Source organism: Micrasema longulum, unplaced genomic scaffold (genome assembly GCF_059751315.1).
Source record: "Micrasema longulum isolate JH-2025_06_02 unplaced genomic scaffold, ASM5975131v1 h1tg001607l, whole genome shotgun sequence".
NCBI classification, from domain to species: Eukaryota; Metazoa; Arthropoda; class Insecta; order Trichoptera; family Brachycentridae; genus Micrasema; species Micrasema longulum.
The window spans coordinates 140,406-163,204 of NW_028278788.1; the positions used below are offsets into that span (position 1 = coordinate 140,406).

At 30.5% G+C, this 22,799-nt stretch overlaps 1 protein-coding gene across 1 annotated transcript in view; it reads right to left on the reverse strand.

The window, feature by feature from the left end:
- LOC148274674 (band 4.1-like protein 4A) overlaps positions 1 to 22,799 on the reverse strand; it is a 193,928-nt gene that overhangs the window by 139,944 nt on the left and 31,185 nt on the right. Inside the window, exon 2 of the mRNA XM_088236783.1 lies at positions 12,433 to 12,571. Within this exon, the coding sequence (XP_088092909.1) occupies positions 12,433 to 12,516 (84 nt within the window). The 5' untranslated portion in view covers positions 12,517 to 12,571. The remainder of the gene's footprint in view (positions 1 to 12,432; positions 12,572 to 22,799) is intronic.

Genomic DNA, 22,799 nt, shown 5'->3' on the forward strand with positions numbered 1-22,799 from the left:
GATGCACCTGTTTTCTCAAATGCCTTCGGTTAGCAGGACTAAATTATTTAGAAGTAATTTTCATTTAAAATTAAAATAATAATCAATCCCATGTGATCAACTCAATTTATCTATTGCTGTATTTTGACAGCAACACTCATTATTAAACCCCTTTCCCCACTCGATAATGCATAGGGCACTGCATTGTTAAATAAAATGCATCGTATCTAGAGCATTTGCTACAGGAAGGTCAGGTGATCAGTCTTACGTTTCAGGTACCAGTCTAACGACAACGAACTTCAGCGTAAAACCACATAAAACAAATATGTCATGCCAACCTTACTTGGAATTGATCACAAGATCTCAAGCATGATGAGGTAACGCGATTACAAGGCGGATTTTTCTCCACTCGATTTTATTTTTCATGATTTTTACCTAAGAGCAGCCATTGAGTCGAAAACACTCGTCCAGGATTCTGATTCTATTACAAATACGGAACTGTATTTTTATTCCACCTGGACACACACCAATCATCAATTTAATTGATTTTTTTAAGAAGAAATGTTAATTTTTTTGGAATGTAAGTTATTTATGAAAACAATATATTTATCACTAAAAATAATTCATTTTTATGATGCACAGACTAGTGACAAAGTAGAAATGCTAGTAGATTGTGGCTACAGATGAACCAAGTTTTATACAGTACTTCCTGTACTACCAATTAGCAGATCCAACGGAGCATGAGCAAGCCGACATATAGCTGACCTCGAACCCTCGATGCAAGCAAAGGGGTTGGTAAATCTGGCCCCAGAGGAAAAGGTGACAAAAATTCAACGTCATTAATGAAACATTTTAAAAAGTTTCAGAGACGTTTCTTCCGTGTGTCGTTTACCTTAATTTTTAATACCAGGTGACTTTTGGATTATATAAAGCAGTACTGGAAGGACACTGTCGCGTAAAAAATACACTAAAAGCTTTTTATTAATGAAGCAAAGCGATCTCACTAACAAGTCTGTAAACCTTACCGTCCTGTGCAAGATTATAAAAAATGCCGTTATTACAAACTATTCAAACCGAAAATGCGGTGAAAATTATTTATGTACGAGTATATGAATTTTTAAATAAAATGTTTGTTTATTGCCTTCCTCGAGTTTTTATATATTTATTTTTCATTAAAATTATGTGTAAATTGAATGCTTGATTTTAGGGATTTAAAAAAAATAAAAATATTATGGGAGCAGGCGAGAGTGCTGGCTGGCCATAGTGTCTTCTAAAGGCGTCTGGTGATGTTCACATGCTCTATTTAGGAGCAGATGTACAAAAAAGAAGGTATGTATAAAATGTATTATATTTAATCAACAATATTTTGAATGTGCCCAAATGTTTTTAGACCGGCTGGATTTCCTTCCTACGGAGTTATTTAGATCTTAATTTGTTGCAGCAGAATGTTAAAGCATAGGCAGAGTGGTGAATGTTTCACAGTGTATAAAGTGGTCTTTTAAACTATGCCAATGGCAGGTCATAAGCCCTGAAAATGCCTAGACCTCCATATTCCCCCCTCAAAGAAGTGTTCCCTCTCACTTGCAACAAATTTAGATCTATGTTGTATTTATTTGACTAAATGAATATTTTTCCAATAAAAAAAATAGCACGAAACTAATATTAAAAAAATGCCAATCAACTTAAATAGTTTTTACAAATTACAACAGGGATGGAGAATACCTTAAAGTAGGGAATATGAAAGTCTAGGCATTTACAGGACTTATGACCTGTCATTGGCTGGTTTAAGTGGTCACATTACACCATGAGTAACATTCAACATTCTGCCCATGTTTGAACGGCCACATTTCCTCAAATTTAAATAAGTATAACTCCATAGGGACGAAACCCAGCCAGTCTGCAAGCATTTGGATGTACTCAAACATTGTTGAATGAAATTTTTAATATATTTTTTTTGTTTCAGGTAAGCTTCACTTTTCTTGATGTCTTGGTATGTGTATTGTACATTCACCATTTTGCCTATTTTTTTTTTTTAATTTTTAAGAATAGTCCAGAAACCGCATACGCACATTAAACAGAAGGCGACTAAACTACTCATAAATGAGTATTAGTTTTTTGTAGACGTCGCTCAGTACGCAACTCCTGATTTGAATTCAACTATGCCGTGTTGTGTCCTTTTAAAGTGCAGAAATACTGCTAGGATCTTAAAGAAACTATATAAGATCACATTTCATGTGTAATTAGCAAATGAATGGGTAAGTAGCAAATACATCCCTTTTTTTTTTCACCTTACATTTGTGTTATGATTATGTATTTTCCAATCGTACAACATTACGCGGCGACATCACGAATGCGCGCGGCGAAAGTAAGGCATAGTTAGAGAATTTTTGGACACAGTCCGATTTATTCAAATATGATTCTACGCTCCTTCTGGACTATTCTTATTTCTATGCTTTATACTAAAATCACTCTTTTTTTATTTTATATTATTTTTTGCAGTGCAATTTTGTCAATAAACGCCGTACTTCGGCACTCAAACTTTATTAATATTTTCTAAAAACTATTTATTGCATTATATATTATATTTTGCCAGTTGTTTTAAATATTTACCTAGGTTTTAAATTGCAAAAGATCCATGCTAAGTCTAACTCACGACGCGACTCGACGTTAATAATTATTTTTCTCTTCATTATAATTTGAACAAAATAATTTTCGTTCCACCGCAAAGTCTATGTATTGTTTTTAGAACAGAGCGCAGAGGTTAATAAATCATATCATCCAAAAGGACGATTCAATTGTAACGTAATTAACTAGAATTATTTTTGGGTGGAGGTAAAACAAAATGAGAATGCATTTATTTAAATTACAAGCATCAAGATCCTGGCCGCAAAAAGGCTGAAAACTCATAAATCATGTTGAAAGTTTCGAAATAAAATTATGCAAATGTATTGAAAGCGGTATAATGAGAGAAAATTTAATGCTGGCCAGATTTTGGAATTAAGAAATAGCCTGATGCAAAATACTGAATAAATCAAGGTAGTTTTAAATATTTTGCACCAGTTGAAAAAATTGTAAAGCTAATACTTAATAGTAAAACAAGTTTGTGACCACTCCACTCCAAAAATAGTGAATGACATTAATTTTTTTTTATTTTTATATGTACTTGTATTTAAAAATGTGAATTTTTAACTAATTTTGTTTTTTTTTGTTCAATAGTTCAAATAAATAAATATATATAAATATATTTTTTTTATAAACGGCTTTAACATATATAAAGGTTATAAACTGATAAAATTAAAATAAAACTAATAAGAAAAACTAGAAACTCAAATATTATTCAATGTTTAAAAAAATAATTGAATTTTGATGTTTGAAAAAGTAATAGCAAATACATGCCTGTATATTTATGTTATTGTTGCAATGTCGGTTCTTTTTATTTGGTTAATTTATTTTAATTCTCACGAGCGTTTATGACACCTTCAAATTCATGGTGAACGTTTGAGCCCCTAGATTTTGTAGTTTGTCACCGAAATATTTAGAAAACGAATTGCAAAGTATTATTTTTAATGGCTAAATTCTAACCATTAAAATTATCTGGCAGTTCGTAGTTAAGAAGAAAATATATTTTGTACATTTCACCCATAAACCGCTTTTTAAAACGTGGTTTATTAACCGTGTTACTGTTATGTTTACTTCTAACTTATTTTTTTATTACCACCTAAAATATATTTATCTAAAAATTAAAATTTGTTTTGCGTTGCGTTTACCAATTCTGACATTTAAACAGCACCAACAAATAATAAGCGCAAGTTTTTATTATTACTTAGCTGTGAATTTACGTTGAATTGAGTAAAAACCAATAAAAAAAAATTGAATGCATAATTATATATCATAAACAAAACAAAACCGCTATTATTATACAATAAATAAACGACGAAAAAAGAGCATTTTTAATCATGGTTAGTCATCGGGTAATTTTTAGTCGTGTTAGTACCTTTGCTTCCTGTCAAACTAATTATGACTAATTTTTTTTTACGTTTGTGCTTTGTTAAATCAATTTGAAAACGCTCTCCAATCGAACAACGTTTTCAAATCGTAAAAAAATGTTTTAAATATCAACATTCAGTTCTTCAAACGCATAGGGCTCTTTGAGAACCATGAATTTACTGCCTGACAACTTTAGCGACAACATTATTTCCAGAAATGTTCCTATTAGTTGGCCTCCATGATCCCGCGATTCGACGTATATTCATTAGATTATTGTCTATGAAGCTACGTTGAGTCTACAAAAGATCTTGGAAACAATGCAACGACATTTGATGCACTGGAAGCCAATGTGACACAAATTCGAATTCAACGCCGGGATTGTTGGAACGTTGCGCGTTGGCCAAAAATCAGAACCACAAAATGCCCAAGAACTACATAAAGAAGAATCATTAAAATGATCATTATAAATAAAATATATTGTTTCAGTCTTTAAAACACAATAAAAACAAACTCATTAAAGAAATATTGCTTTGGTTAATCTAATTTAATTCAAAGTAATCACGCTTAAAAATACCAGATATGTCCACAAAAAAATCTGAACACACCCTGTGGTCCTGTCTCTTTTCCTCTATATGAATACCAAATAAAACTCCTCACTACTATCCGTGGCCTTCTTTGTACATGGCCTATCGGATAAATAGATCTGGTGGCTTCCAAAAATAATTTCAAGAATTTTAAAAAGTTTTGTCATCATTTCGGGTAATTGATCGTGTCCAAACAATTAATTCCCTGTCAGCGAAGAATTCGCTTTTAAATTTATTTCAACAGAAAGGGAAAACATTTTTGAGAAGGGAATATGGAAGTATAATTTACAGGGCTTATGACCTGTCATTGGCTGGTTTAAGTGGCTAATTTACATACTATTCACAGCTCTTTTACTTCACAAAAGTCAACAGAGGATGAAAGAGTTGAGGAAATGTGGATGTTCAAACATGAGCAGAACGGTGAATGTTACACGGTGTGTGTGTAAAGTGGCCACTTAAACCAGCCAATGACGGATTAAAAGCCCTGCAAATGCCTAGACTGCCATATTCCCCTCTCAAAAATGTTTTCCCTCTCTGTTAAAATAAATTTTAATCTGAATAACTCCCTAGGGTGGAAATCCAGCCAGTCTGCAAGCATTTTGACATACTCAAACATTGTTGAAGAATTCACTTCCCTGTTTTGCTCAATCAATCCAACGAAGTACATATATTCAATGTTCTTCTGGATTACATTATTTTGGCACAATGATGCCAAGGCTGTTTCGGCAGCTTTATTATTTCGGGAAAGGGCATTTTTTTCTTGTAGACTTGTGATTTTTTTCTTCTTAAGATGCGGTATATGTCGAGCAAGCTGTCCACGAAAAAACTTTTAAATTTAATTTTAAAACGCACTCCAGTATTTTCTTAATTTTTATTTATTTAGTTTACGCACCTCCGATAATTTAACCTTCTGAATAATAAAAATAATTATTATAATTATGTTGATATACATACTTGCTAATCTGAGATGGAGTATCATAATATTGTTAACGAAATGATATGCTCGCTTAAGCTGAATATTAACAAGGGATTAAGACTTTTTATACCTTAGTAAGTACGTCCGCTTCTTTAAGGCTTACTCAGGGTCATATAATATTTCCGAACAACTTTTCTACTAAACACAAACATTATATTTTTTTATGGCACGTAAACGCTCAATGTCAACTGATCTAAAAAATACATTAAGTTAGATTCGCTTTGCGATTTTATAAGCCTAATGGATTTCTGGCCCTAACGTTAGTAAAATTTTACAAAACAGATTTAGAGATCATAGAACCGGAGTTCGCCACAGATACAGCTGTTTAAGTACCACATTCATTTATATAACTAGATACTTTATGTAATTTGGAAATAAAACAATAAATAACGAGTAGCTTGAAGCTAATAAGTAACATTTTTTTAAATCATCATAAGTTGTACCATTTTCCTATCCGCACCCAGAGGTATATAGCTCATACTCCGATTGCAGCAAAACTGGATCATTTTTGTTACAAATAAGGTAAGTTGATCACTTTTGCGATTCACTTGTCAGTCCAGGAATAATAAAATAATGCATAATGCAAATGCGATCCCTCAGGCGAATTTGTGGTAAAATTATGCACGATAGATGCACAAATGTTGAGATCCGTACCTTATGTAAGGCTGAGACAAGCATTATCGACAAAATCAAGAAAAAAGCTCTGCGCTGGTTTGGACATGTAGAACGAATGGACAGCGAAAGAACGGTTAAGAATATTTACAATGCGAATGTTGATGAATGCAGACGTAGAGGTAGACCGAGAAAGACATGGCATAACCGAATCCAACAAATACTTGAAGATGGACATGTCAAAAGTCGGAATAATCGGCCCGCGTGCATGAGAAGATGTATGAATGTAGAAGAAGCGAGATCTGTATGCAAAGATAGAGTGATGTGGCGTTCTATCCTATCTGCCTACCCTTACGGGGAAACAGCGTGATGGTTTGTCGTTGTTGTAGAATCACCTTTAAGAGTATAGGCGGAGTTTGAGGATTTTGATGAATGGGTATTTGAACATTGATTTTCTGTCACTCTCTCGCAAACACCTTCTCGATACTGTGCGAAAAAGACAACTGCACGTCGGACTAATTATGTCAAACTAAAATCGACAAAATCCGACGTTTTGCTGTTCCCTTTTCCACACCGCAAATCTGAACCAATTTGGTTGTTTATTTTTTTGGGAAAAGTATCAGAATAAAGTTATTTGTGTCGGTATTTTTTGCGTTTTTCAAAAACAGTTATCATATTTGCTAACCGTACGTAGAAGACGGCAAATAAAACTGGGGGCTTTCACGGGTTTTCGGATGGTCCTAGCTCCCATAATAAACAATTTATCAAAAAAGAAAAACAACAGGAACACGCCGATGGTTAATATCTGTAGTGTGCAAATAAAATCACTGCTCTAGTGCCATAATCCAGGGAGAAAATACAGGACTACGTGTGTATGAAGAAAAGTCAAACCACGTTTCCTCTTACGACCAATGTTTAACGTTCACCCTACCAGGAATCAAACTACAAGAATGGCACCTGCCCCAACACTAACACCATGAGGTGAAGTTATTTACACTCGATTTCCTTGGAGTCAGAAAAATTTAAGGGTTCTGGTTGTACTCGTATTTCACGCTCAAATCTGTATTTTAAATAATAGCTGAGAAAGCTCATCCAACCTCTTTCACAACACGGACTATGTCTTCGTTCTAGTAACGAGATAACCCTTTTAATACCCTGTCATAGCTCTTATTTTCCTGTCTCCTCTTTCATAGTAGTATCCGCTCGACTGTGGAATAATCTTCCCACTAATGTTAGAGACGCCCCTTCTTTATTTACATTGAAGTCAAGATTGAAATGTCACTATATAAATATTTAAATGGTTCCTTTATCCTTCTTCTTTCCTTCCCATCCCCTCTCATCTCTTCATAGTATAGTATAATTTTTGTTTTATATATTTTTATTTTGTTTTTCTTACTTTTTAATTTTTGTATACAATTCTAAGATTCAATATGTCCATGTATTTATAATTTTCTCAAACTGAACGGTTTGGGTAGGTAGGAAGAAATTGCCTTAATGCAATATGCCCCCTTATATGTATATATATTGTATATGTATATAAAGTGTCAAATAAAAAAATATTTTCCATTCGCAATACTACTGCACTTTAGTCTAACCGGCATATCCTCGCTTTTAGTATTCAATGTTAGAATTTTATTTATTATTTATGGCTGCATTCAAAATGTAAATCGATAGTGAAAAATTAACCTCGTGGTGTAATTCTTAGTGGTTAGCTATTTTGATTATATATGATTTTATTTCCTTAAGTTTATGTAATAAGACTAGATATTAAGCATTAATAATTAACTATCTCAAAATAAACTAGTTTTATATTGTTCAAATTCAATAACGATACGAGTTTAAGGCTTATATTATAATATTTGAATTATCTGATAGATTTGTAATTTAAATTGTTATCTGATAGATTAATTAAGATTGGATTCTGGTGATAGTTACATACAAAGATTGAAGCAAAGAATAAACAAAATGTTTATAAGATTAGGAACCTACACATATAAATTTGTGTGCCTGTAGGTTTTTATATAAATCAATATAACAGACACTCAACCACGATTCGGTGAACTTGTGTTATATTGGATCTATTTTTTAACTAAAGGTTAAATGATCCGAATACCGCCATCAAAATGTATTCTTATCTGAAAATCTTCTGATCGTGATAGAACTATCTAAATCAATTCTGACTTAATGTAAAACGAGTTTTTTTTATTTGAAAATGTATTGTAATCCTTTGAATAGAAATGTTATTAGAAAACGGAATGTTTTTAAAGATCTCGTACAAGCGATCTTATGACGTGAACGTTGTTTCCTGCTTGTAAATTATTTTTAAAAATCTATAAATTTTTATTACAATATTTTTAGTTTGCCCAAATGTTTGTATACAAAAGACTGGATTTCAGTAATTGAGAATAACATATTACAACAGGGATGGAGAATATTTTTAAAAATGGAATATGGAGAAAAAAATGGTGAATGTTTATTTATTTATATACGGCATTTCTGCCATTTACATATACGTGGTATAAAGAGTGCTAAAAAACAAGAAATAAAAAAAATCGAGTATTATATATTAATAAACTCATACTATACACATTATAAATTACTAAAAATACATACATATTTCAATTTATTTTGTGAATCAGTGTGTAAAGTGGTCACTTAAACCAGCCAACGATAGGTCATAAGCCCTGTAAATGCCTAGATTTTTTTAATTCCCTTCTTTTTAATGTTCTCCATCCCTGTTTTAATTTGTTAATAACAATGCGTATATTCTTTTAAATTAACAGTTATTGTTCGTGTTGTAATAAGATTTAATTTGTCAACATTTAAATATGACTAAATAATAATTCAATACAGTATAAAAAAACTGTGTTATCTTCCATGTCAAATAATTATTGCGTAATACTTTGATTTGTCAACAAAAAAAAACAATATTTTGTATGTACAAATGTCCGTATTTAAGGATCGAATTTTTTCCATTTTTAATTTTTTTTTTTATCAAATCATACAATTTTTTTGTACTCCCAGGAGTTACTACAAACTCATTTTGGGACAGAATAATATTTTCATAAAGGTATGGTAATAATATTATAGTCACAAGTAATAATATGTACATAAAACTGAAATAAGATAGCAAGCAAGTATATAATACAAAGAAATTAAAACAATTCATAATAAAAGTTAATATTAAACATTTGCATATAGCAAGAAAGAAATATCAGAGGAAAAGTTTCAACTTTCACGTAACTCCTCAAGCAGTAGTTTTTTTTTTTTAATATAGTCATTTTTTGGCGTTCTATAGGACTCCGGTAGCCTGTTGTACTCACTACAAGCAAGGTACAGCAGAGACCTTAGACCATACCTTGTCGTGCGTGATCCAGGTACGTAAATATTATGACTCTGTCGCGTATTATACTGGTGGACGTCACGATTGAAGGTATAGCCAATATTAGTGAGAGAGTCTTTATTTACACCTTGAAGCATCGGTTTTGCAATCTCATAATACGGTATGACCAAAAGTGGGAGAATATCAGTAAGTTTGTAAATGTCTTTGACATGCGTTTCCATTGGTATATTTTTCAAGATTTTTACCTGAGACCAGCCTTCGAGTAGAAAACACTCGTACAGGGTTCTGGTTCTATTTTACACACAGAACGGTATTCTTTGTCTACCTGAATAAATAATAATCGTGAAAAATTATGTTGTGAAATACGAGATTTTATAGATAAGACAATGTTTTGATAGATGTTTTTTTTCTTAATTACCTACGTCGCAATGAATTATTAGTTCATAAATTATGTAAAGCAAATTATTTTCGTTATGTAAGTATAATATAAGCAACATTATATCTTAAGATTACAATGCTGAGAAAATGTAAAATAATAATTATGAAGTGTTCAACGCGGATTTGATATACACGTTGTTTATTTATAATGCCTTTTTTGCGTGGATTGACTACAAAAACAACGTTATAATTTATTTTCTAAAGCACTAGTGTAATGTGAAATATTTGCGTGAGAAATTTGGAATATTAATTAGTAATGTATTACACATATGCACATAATATTAATATTTTTATTCGAATTAAGTTACCGTATGGTGCAAAGCTAATTTTACCATGTAAATATAATTTAATATGATTTTCATTAACAATTTGAATTTATGAACTATAAAGATAAAAAAAAAACTTCCTTACAATGATAAAACTCATTGAAACGGAATAAAATTAATTATTACAATTTCAAAAAAAAAAAGTAACCAAGTATAAAAATCGAAGATAAAAAGTATAATTACTTGAGAAACGATATTAAAATTATATGAACAAATAGAAAAAAAACAGATAAAAAAACAAATATTAGTTAAACTCCAATAAAAAACATACAAAATTGTATTTAATTTATAGTAATTACTAATCAATATTATTAATATTTATTGTCTAATTTGTTTTTATATTATAAATATGCAAGGTTTATTATTTTTTGTTGTGAAATTTATCTTTTTTTTCCCTTTTTTTTCGTGATGTATGTTGTAATTTTTTTTTATAACTTTATTTATTATAACTTTTTCTTTCTTTTTACAATAGGTATATATTAGTTGCAAATTCAAAATGCACCATTATATAAATACAAAAAAAATCCACAAAGGCCTTGCTTGTGTGTGGGTATGCATTTTATTTTAAATTTCAAAAACGGCTACTGGAAGAATACGATAGATATCAAAAAATATATTGTAAGTGCCAACATTCAAACAATTTTTTTAGTCAGTAAAAATAAGAAAAAAATAATAAAGAGTATTATGCTATTCATTAAAAAAATAATAAAGAGTATTATGCTATTCATTAAAAAAATAATCTGTTTAAATCTGCTTTTTTTCAAAAATTTCAACAAAAACTTTAATCGAAACAAATTAAAATAATTCATTTTGTCATATTGTCGTTATTAAATGCGTTGAAGAGTTTTGGTGCTTTGAAAAATAAGTGTGAGTTTTCATATTAAAGCAGTAATGACTATCAGTGGCATATTTTTGTAATTACTTAAGAGATACTTTTTATCAATTTATTTGCTAACTTTATTTTACTTGTGAAATTCAACTTGGTACATGAAATAAATTAAAAGAGTACTTTTTAGAATAATCATTTATACACATTAAAATGTGGACATAACAGCGTATCCTTCCCCAATTATAAGTTTGAAATAATACAAAATAATACAAACAAAAATTAAAATCTTCATGAAATTAAAAACATTTTAACAACTTTCAATTATATAAATATTATCACTAAATGTTTTATTTTATTTTATTAGAGAAACCAACTGCTCTACATACATATTTATAGTGAACAAACAGATATAGTGTATAAACTCAGAACTTATAACAGATTTCCACAAAGTATACAAATTTAGTAAAGAAAATTTATTACGTAAATTTATTACATAAGTTAATGCATATAAAAATGTTATTTTTATGTACTCGTAAATATTTTTCAATAATAAATTTATTTTTTATTTTTTTATTTTTAAGAACAGTAAGTTATTTTGAATTTCGCGGGATTAGGACAAGGATGCTTGAAGAGAAGATAAGAAGGGGAAGGGAGATATACATATTTAATATTATAATGTCTACCAAGTTACATAATGCATTTTCATTGTAAATTTTAAATCTGACAGAGTGATGTTTGTGTAATCTATGTCTTTAAATTTTTTATTGTACACTGAAAAAGTCCTACAAAAAAAAGCATTTTTAACATACGATGCTTTACTTATTGGTACAAGAAACCGGTGTTACCGTCTAGAAATCCTGGCTGGCACATGTATTGTTATTAAACTAAATAGTTCTGCACAGTCAACGATTCCTGTCATAATTTTGTGAAGCAGTAGTTGGTCCGCACACACTCTGCGGTATTGTAGAGAAGTAATTCCTTGGTATATGGAGGCAGCGAGAATTAATACATAGGTACTTTATAAATTTGTTTTGAATATTTTCTGTTCTGTTATATATATATAATTCTTAATTTCAATCAAATTGTAATATCTTTAAATGATAGAAACTCTGATTAAAGCAAATAATTAAGTCTATGAAAAAAGCATAATATATGTTTACACCGAAGATAACTGAAAACTTTGATGCGTCTTTTCATTTCTGATAATGTACAGCACAGAAGCTAAAAAAACTACATGCAGTTACAAAGGGATAATTTCCGTAGCTTACTTTTACTTGCCGGATGATTATTTACATCCAACGGTGACGTTGCGCTTGTTCTGATACAACTTGTTAAATTATTTAATTGAATAAACATACCTGTAGTTCATGCAACTGCTCCCTTTCGTCCAGTAGCACGATGCGACAAGCGAGCACGCGGCCCGCGCCGCACACCCACTGCATGACGTGCAACTCACTTCACGACAAACTAAACTGCCATCGCAAGAGCTTTTGAAATCTGAAACAGAAAACAATCAATCATGAGTAAATTTAAAAAGACAATCATTATAGACGAGGTAAACCGGCTCACGAAAATAGCTAAATAAGTCTGAGATTTACGGAAACATTTAACTTTAAAAAATCTTTGATTTTTATCTGTAGATCATACTCTCTAAGTATGTATTCAATTTTTTTTTCACATTATTAACAATGATTAATAATAAAAATAATGCAACCTCGCTAAGGTTACCTGTGCCGAGGACACTTAACAATATACTTTCTTTTTTTTTACATGTGAGAATATACCAACAAGACTATTATATCTGTATTAACACAAAGAGAAATAATAAAATGTTAGTACAGTTTTAAACACTACGTATTTATGTTTTATTTAATTTGTGTACACTTTTATTATTTTTATTATAAAACGCACAGTAAAAGAACATAAACCGTACGTTTGTGGAGTAGGTGATTCAATATTTGATACTTTGTTTATTAATATTCGATACTTTGTTTATAAATTAGACTTTCATATCATCAGAAAAATGATTCAATGCCACATAATATATTTTTATGATTCAATTCTCAATTTCTCACTGAAAATAAACAGAAATATTAAAACAGAAAAAAACTTGACCATTAAAACTGTTTTTTGAAAGTTTGCTTTGCTTTTAAAACTCAATAAGGTTTTTTTATTTTATTCAAAACCCTTTTAAAGTTTAATTGACTAGGTTATAAAATAATTTATTTTTTAAAAAAATAATGCAAACGTCTCAATCCTGGGTGTGATCTGAGCAAATAACATACATTCTACTATTTGTTCAAAGGGTTTCTTTGAACACTTGTCTTTAGAGGCTAAGCAACAATCTTAAGGACTTGTGGTGGTTGGCGTTATGTAGATAACAAGAGAGAGAGAAATATCACCAGCACCCTGGACTGACCAGCTCTTTAGTGAGTACATCCTACCGAGTGGAGAGATAACTGGAGAATATAATAATAGTTATTGGAATTTTAGTTGGAAATGTTGATGGAAATCTTTAGAGTTGAGAAAACGACGGAAGACTCATAAATAAGTATTAAGGGGAAGCTAATTTAGGGTTTCAAGAGCTGTTAAAATAAAGTGATCTATTTTTAAACCAATAAAATAACTATTCTCATAAATCACCAAATGACATTTTATATACCCGGAGCAAAAGCAGGGGTGTTAAAAAAAATATTAATGGAAGAATACATTGATTACGATAGGCGAAATGGTAAATATCTCCATTCGCATATCCCCAGACTTAAATAAATAAAAATGTTAAAAAAGAGGCAGAATGGTTAATGTAAAACAGTGTGTAAAGCAAATTACCCAAACTAGCCAATATCACATAATAAGTGCTAATACACAAAAAAATAGAATATAAAAAAAGTTTAATAATTGCGGCATTTTCATAAAAATTGGACAAAGTGAGTTCCCTTTTCCTACTTTTTTAAAGCAACCGATTTTGAAGAAAACGTAACTTTTTGAGATGGAACTGGCCCTAAACCGTTTAAATGCCAATGCTTCAAAATTCTCTACTCTGAAAAAAATCACCAGGGTGTAAATAAATACGTCTTTTATATATTTAAAACGCCCTATCACCCTTTTTTTTAAATAGGACTTAAAAAAGTTCATATGTTAATTTGCAAACTGAAAAGTGATGTGATATAAAAAATGCATTAATATATTATAAACAATGGTGAGACTCGAACACAAAATGACTAAATGCACCAATAAATTCTTCGATCTAAATTAAATATTGATATTTAACAGCAACATTAAAGATATCAATAGAATTAAATGCATTGCCAAGTTTATGTGACTACATAATTCTTCTCTCAAAGTCTTTGAGAGAAGAATGAATATAAAATGTAGAACTAGATTTGTTAATTTAAAGTAGCGCTGACTGCGTCTGCTGTGTACGAGTTTTAGGAACATTGAAAGTTATGATATTCGTTAAATTAAGGACGTCCAACCAGGCATTTGAAATTTTATATAAATCACCGAATTTTTCATTTTTTTATTTTTTATTTTGTCTTAAAATAGTACAAACATAATAAATGAATGTCCTAATATTAACTTATATCTAATTATTATTAAAACATATACTAATTATTTACATTTCTAAACAATATACGTACACTTAAAAAGAAAACTTCTTAAAAGCTAACACGAATAAGATTACTGATTGATCATATAAACATTTTAGTTGCAATATTATAAATTCATCAATGCAATACTAAGATTTAACATCGGCGTGTCAGTATCGTATATACATATCGCTTGCTATATTATTTAATACATGAATAAACAAACTTCAAAATATGAACGCAGCTTTGTGGTGGGAATAATCATCAATAAATATGATTAATCTGATCGTTAATGTGATGGAAACATTATTTCTTTTACAACTATTATACAAGATTTGTAAAAATATTTCCAAGGAATTGTACGTAAAAAAAATCATTTAGAGCCAACCATATTACGACATTATTATGTACATGTACATATTTACATTTCTACTAATACGTATGGACAAAAAACAGATTCAAATTAATTATTTCATTAATGTTATATTATATTATTAAGTCGGCCTCGTTGTGTAATGGTCAGCGCGTCTGTCTACCGTGCAAGACGTCTCGGGTTCGATTCCCGACATAGTTAATATGAAATATGTATTTAACAGGGTGTTTTCGCACTAGAATATTTCATAGTCCCTGGACTGGTACCTGAAGCGTGAGACTGATCATCTTACCCTCATATAACAAAAATGATCAAGATACGCTACGATTGGTATACCAATACAGTGCCCTATGCACTATCAGGTGCGGAAAGGGAATGATGATGATTAATGTTTAAAGAATTAACTTTGTGGTCGAACATTTGACTAAATGTTATAAAAAAAATATATTTTTAATTTATATTAAATATTTATATTTTTGTGACGATTTGTACAACTATGATGGAGGTGTATGGTGAGTTCCGCATGCTGGTTTAACTGGTGTCCTGACGAAGAGACGGGTACGTCTCGAAACCGATGGACATGAAAAAGTCGGTTAGTGGTTTTATATAAATATTTAATAACATTTAGAAAAAAAAATAATATCAAAAATAGTTATTTACACTAATGACTTATTCAAAGTATATTTCAAAGAAATATTTATTCGTTTCATTAGTCCTGTTTTTGCACTTGGAAAAAGTAACTCTAGTTGTATCTCTCCGGTAATTATTTTCTTATTTAGTAACATGGAAAATATTATTTATTTTCCAGATGATAACATAATTAATTGGTTTTTAACTTGAAAATATTGTCCATCTCACAAGATAGAAAATATTTTACTTTAAAAAAATATCAACATCATAATTGGAATCGGCTCGTGGTCTCGTGGAGAGTGTCGCGGACTAGATTCCCATTTTCGAATTATTTACAACTCATTAAAAATGGCCCCTAAAACGCGTATCTAGTTCAGTATTAACGGGTATAATGTTTGAAATGTATTTTTAAAATACGAAATTATAAAAAATCAGTAAAAAATACGTTTATATATTGTTTCGTAAATAATCAATAAAATAATTCGTGATTTTGTTCGCCATCGCTCGGTTATTTTTACAACCGGTTCCATATCATTCGATTATTTAGAATCGATATTTTATTGGCATCACTAGGTACCGAAACTTATAATGTCATTTGCGAAGTCTCTCTTAGTAGCAGAACATTCGAGGTAGTAAACAATTTATTAAGTAATAAAAAAGATATTAAAATAACCTAAAGTTAGATTTTGTTACATGCAGTAAAATCAAAAAAGGTGCCTAGTTAGGACTCTTTTTATTAAGCGTTGTAGCTTAATAAACGCCATTCTAGCTTTCAGTTTTAAAGAACAGCATATTAAATTTTATGATTCACATAAATAACTCATGGAATAACTTAATTAATTCACGCCTACGTTTTAAAATATAATAAAATTGACAAAAAAAAAATATTAAACAAAAAAGAAAACACTCTTTCCACCCACTTAGTATTTAAAGTGAACAGTTAGAAACAAAGGGTATTTAATTTAATTTTTATTACATTCAAACTAAAACACCACTACACCGGTTCCTTATGGGATTAGGCAAAGAGGATAGAACGCCATATCACTCAGTCTTTGCATACATCCCTCGCTTTATTTAGATTAATACATCTTGTGCATGCACGATGATAATTCCAATTTTTGACATTTCACCCATTGATGCATTTGTTGACTCTTGTGTGGCTGTGATGTCACACTATTCGACATAGGACACAAGACTTGATATATCTCTCTTATTTTTTAAAATTATGAATTCGTTTTTTTTGTAATCTTCAAGTGGACATTTTCACATCCGATTTATAAAGTAAAATTTGTATAACTATGCTAAATGATAATACAAAAAATATTTATCCTTGCCACGCGAAGAATGAATGTCCCTAATTCAACAACTCATCTTTATAGATACCTTATACAAGAGAAACCTATAATATAGAAGTTATAACAAGGAAGACAGAGACGCTGTTCTGCGGCGGGTGTCATCTAAAACAGATTTAGTCTTCAGTCGGTTGATGACAATGACGTGGGGAGCATGCGCGTAGCATAAGCGGCGTAACTGTGATTTTTAATTTATGTTGCCATATCAGAGCTAATGTTTATTCAAATTAATTATGGAAAAGAAATGATTAAAAAGTATGTCTCCATGTTTCTCATTTTTTTTAAATGTCTGAACTTTGGAATATTTCGTATTTTAATAGTGGTAACACGATGGTACATCACCCCGCGCAAAGGGATTATTTACCACAGCCTTTTAAGAGTTAAATTTGGTCATAACATGTCTTTCTCCATCTTCCTAGTTTTCTGCATCCATCGACATTCGTGCCGTAAATCCTTTTGACTTTCTTTTGCTATCTGTTGGTTCTAAGTGTTTTAAATAACTGAAAAGTACTTTTTTTTCTGAGTATTAAAAACTTCTTGAAAAAGATTTGTGAATCTAGGTATTTACCGAGATAATGAGCTGTCATTCAATATCTGGTGAAGGTAATTATTATACAAAGTGTGTAAAATTCACCATACTGCCTTATTAAAAATCTTTTTCCTCCCGTTAATTTTGGTGAAGTAAAATTATATTTTGAAATAATTAATAAATGTGAAATAAAACTTAACACATAATTATTTTTAATATTATTTACAAATGTCTTGCATCTACACAGATCATGGAATGAAATTCTAGCATCTTAAAAATGACTTAGATAAAAAATATACAAGAGAGTAGTCAGTTTGTTAAGTTTTTATAATAAAGAAGTAAACAATAAACAACTTACTAAATAAAGCACTGTTTTAGTTTAGTTTCAGTGCCAAAATACGGCGTTAGTTGCCCAAAAAAATGTATATAGGAGGTAAGAATACAAAAAAAAAAAACTTGAAATGTAAAATTAAAAGTCAACATTTCTAGCACCTTCGGTAGATACAAAAATATTTGTTCTTAAGCAACATTTATGTGAATATACATATTATATAATAATAAAAATAAGAATACAACAGCGTTATTTGATTATGTAGAAATTATTTACTGATGATTTCCAAATCGATACTGAAATGAAATGTTTGACAATTTGGTGACATATGGAGATTTGAAAATACATGTCTTATTTATTATGCACCACGTCTACCATAAACAAAATTAAAGATTTTTTTAGTCTGCTACGTATAAAATAAGCTGTTTTCGGCTGGATTTACCTGTATGGTTTTACATGCAGCTATCCTTCTTGCGTTTTAATGACGCTGTGGTGCTCTGGGTTATGTATCCTTTGATAGAAGTAAATCTAATTATACTGCACATGGTGCTTTAACTTTATTTTAAATACGTACGTTTAGTTGAGAAAAAACAGTAATGGGAATTCTCATATTATTTTAAAACCCCCAATACAATGCTTTAACATGTATTTTCGACAAATTATTAAAATGCAACCAAAACGATTTTTGTACCACAACAGCCCAAGAGACCCAATACCATTAGTGAATTACGATACAAAACACTCAGACCTGATAAAAAAACACATTATTTGTTTGGTTGATTAAAAAATAGAAGCAAGTAAAAATGAGAAAGTAAATTCAACAGTATTTCGATGGCCCCGCGCCGTTCCGAAGTTTTGAGTTATATTTCCCATTATATTAAAAAAGCGCTACAAATTTCTACTCTTAAATTATCTTTTTTTTTTGTTAGACAGATACGTAACTTAGTAAAACGTGATAATTTGCCTAAACAACTTGACTACTAAAACTAGTAACTGTTGAAATTTATTATTTTATTAAAAAAGGTAAACAATTTTTTTATATTTTTGTACATAAATACAAATAATAATTTCACATTTAATGTTTCTACCATTCCAATGGAGCAAAATGCTCACGCTTAAGGTGATATAAATAATTATTTATTAGTTATCACGGTATTTAATATATCTGTAGTTATCACAAATAAATTTAGACTACAAAACTTTGGTCAGCCAATTCTCAAAACCAGTATTTTCTGAACATCATTATTCCCTTTCCGCACCTAATAGTGCATAGGGCACTGTATTGGTACACTAATCGCAGTATATTTCGATCAATTTTGTTACATGAAGGTAAGGTGATCAGTCTTACGCTTCAGGGACCAGTCCGGGGTCTGTGAAATATTGCAGTGTGAAAACACTCTTTTAAATAAATATTTTATATCAATCATGCCGAGAATTGAACCCGAAACATCTTGCATGGCAGGTAAACGCGCTGACCATTACACCACGAGGCCGACAAAGAATATAGAACTGAGCCATCGACTTGAAGATAAACATATAGGAAGATAGGATTTCACTCCATAGGTGTAGTTGTCAAGACGCTTGACTCACGCACGGAAGGTTCCGGGTTCGATTCCCGGTGAGAACACAAAAAAAATGTAAAATGTGATTTTTCTCAAGCCTGGGTGCTCTGTGATGTAATTCACCACTGTAATTAGGCCTCCTGGCCTGTTGTGGTGAAAAAAAAATGTAAAATGTAAAAAAAATCGATATTGAAATCTCCCCAGGGAGTGAAATCCAGCCTTGTCTACAAACATTTGTACAAATTTAAAATATTGTTAATTTACCTGGTATATGGATTGAATAGGTAGAATCTCATCCTCATCAAAAAAGGTTTCAGCTCTTATACTTCACAAAAGTCAACAGATAGAAGAGTTGAGAAAATTTGGATGTTTCAACATACGCAGAAAAATGTATGCTACACAATGTGTAAAGGGCCACTTGAACCTGTCAATAACAGTTTATAAGCCCTGTAAATATCTAGATTTTCATATTCCCTCCTCAAAAATGTTTTCCCTCTCTGTTGCAATAGATTCATGTCAGAAGAGTTGGAATTATTCACTTGCGTGCATGAGACAATACATGTGCGTAAGAAAGCGAGGCTCTGTGTTTAAAAACATAGCGGTGACGCGTTCTATCTTCTCTGCTTACCTATACAGAAAATGGGGTGAGGTTATCCTCTGTTTTTACAATAGATTTTAAAGAACAATTTTTTTTTTTTTTAAATTAGTTTCGGTTAGTACTTTGTGTTTAGACCTATACAGGAAACATATTTTGAGTTCAATTACGTCCTGCAAAACTTAAAAAATATGTTATTTCTTAAGATAATAAATATAATATTATATGTTGCATTAAAAAAAGCTGAGTGGGAGACTGATCTACCGGTATACGTTATTACGAGACTTTTGTGACATGAAATTTTCTATTTTTTCTATTTTTTTCGATTTTTATTTTTATTATAACATTTTGAAATATTAGAAAACAAATACCTCAAATTTGTTGGTTTATTAATGAACCACTTTGTGAACCATTTTGTGACTTATAAAGAGTTAAGCAGTTTAAAAAGTTCATGTTAAAGGTAACTTCCTAAGCCTTATATTTTAGGACATGTAAATATAACTTGATGTAATTAAACGGACAAAAAAGTGTTCATATCGTGACCAAAAATACGTGTCATGCCATAATTTATTAAACACGAGCAAATGGTCTTTAACGTGGTTTTTCTCATTTTTTTGGTATGCTTAATTAGGCGAGAGTAATGAAACGTGACGACACAAAAGCAACAAAATCCTAAATAATCTGTTACCAAATAAGATTCAATAACCAGAGAGAAGAAAATTAAATCCGTATGGCGACGTTTTTTTAACCCTACCATGCCCCATGTAGACGATCTGCTACATACCGATAATCGGTGTAAAAAAGTAATTTTATACATGTTTATCACTCGGCTCATTTATGCATATAAGTACTTTTTATAATATTTTTTTGTGTAACAATATCTCGAAAATCAAACAAATAATAATGTTTATAATCCCAATAGAGAAAAAAGCGGAGGCAGCAATGAATTTTGCTGTAAAATTGCTTTTTAAAAACTGTGAAATTAAAACGTAGTGACAATGAAAGTATTTTGAGTAAATTGGAAAAGTTTTTTTTTGTATTTCTGTTATCTAAGAACCGTATAATTCTGCAAACACGCTAGGTTAAGTTCAGCTTAAATATCACCAGCTTCTCATTGTTGAAAGTAAGTTCAAGAAAGGTTAAAAGCAGCGATGACTTCACCATTTTTTTTCAATATTGTAACAGTTGTTGCAAGCCAGACGAAGGTCTAATGGAAGATGAAAAAATATGTAACCTAAATAAAAAGTTCTCTCGAATACTTATTATAACGATGAAAAATAAAATTTTACCATGGCAGTACATAAATGTCAAACCAGATATGATTTCCAATGTAAACATCTCAAATTCCTGTACGGTGATTCCTTAAATGTTTTTTTTTATGTTTGCAACACAAACATTGTGAATCATTGTAATAGATAATGATTTTGATATCATTTTAAATAAAATTATCAATACAACTTCTTGATTTAGTTATTCTTTTTTTTTTTTTTGACCACCGAGCGCGTTCGCCTAAGTAGGCATCTTATTATCAAAACCAAAAAATCAAAATCATTAACTATGGAGTTTTATCAAAAAACATCAATATAAGTAAAAGATAATATTTTCAAAATATTAGTAATAGATAAACGTGTTGGTTTTATATTTTTATGCAACCACTATGGTGAAGGTGTATAGTGGGTTTTGGATGTTGGTTTGCATGTTGGTTTTATTGGTGTCCTGACGAAGAGACGGGTACGTCTCGAAACCGATAGACATAGAATAGTAAGTGGTTATATTAAAATATTTAATAACATTTAGTGAAATGTTTGATCACAAAGTTAAAGCTCATTTTATCTTCATTTAACAAAAATGATCAAGATACGCTGCGATTGGTGTACTAATGCAGTGCCCTATGCACCATTAGGTGCGGAAAGGGAATAATGATGATAAATATCTAGGTACTAAGAGGTACACTGTTGTCAACACATTAAAAGACAATATTTTGAGTTTGTCCAAATTTTTATAGACAAGGACTGTTGTAATCTGTAATATATATATATAGCTCCCCAGGGAGTAGAATCCAGTCCTTGTCTACAAAAATTTGGACAAACTCAAAATATTGTTGATAAATCCACCTGGTCCATGAAGAAGTATAGAAATTTTAAAAATAACATTTTCAGGCGTTGCCTAGTATGTAGGTGAAATAATTCAATTATATGAATCTCACCCGCATAAATAAAGGTTTCAGCTCTTTAACTTCACAAAAATCAACAGATGAAAGAATAAAAGGAATATAGATGTTCAAATATGGGCAGAATGGTTAATGTTACACAGTGTGTAAAGTGGCCACTTAAACCAGCCATTGACAAATCACAAGCCTTGTAGATGCCTGGACTTCTATATTACTTTGTCTTAAATGTTCTTCATCTCTGTTGTAATATGTTTACATTAAAAGACGTTTACATCAGTTTTATTGCATGTTTGTGGCTGGTTTGTTTGTTAATTTTTATCGATAAATTTATCGTATTTTGTTTTTTTCATGAGGTCACCTTTTGCGGTTTAATACAAATGCGAGGCATTGTTCAATTCCATAGAGGTGACAGTGACACACCATCAATATGAGAATATAAATATTATGCACACAGGTTATAAAATTCTGCGAACATAATATTATTTTACGACGAAACATTCGCAGCTCTAATATTATTACCTGGCTTCTCATATAAATGCACATTTAAAGAAAACCATTGAGGCCGTAGTCTGATGAAAGCAAGAAAAGTATTA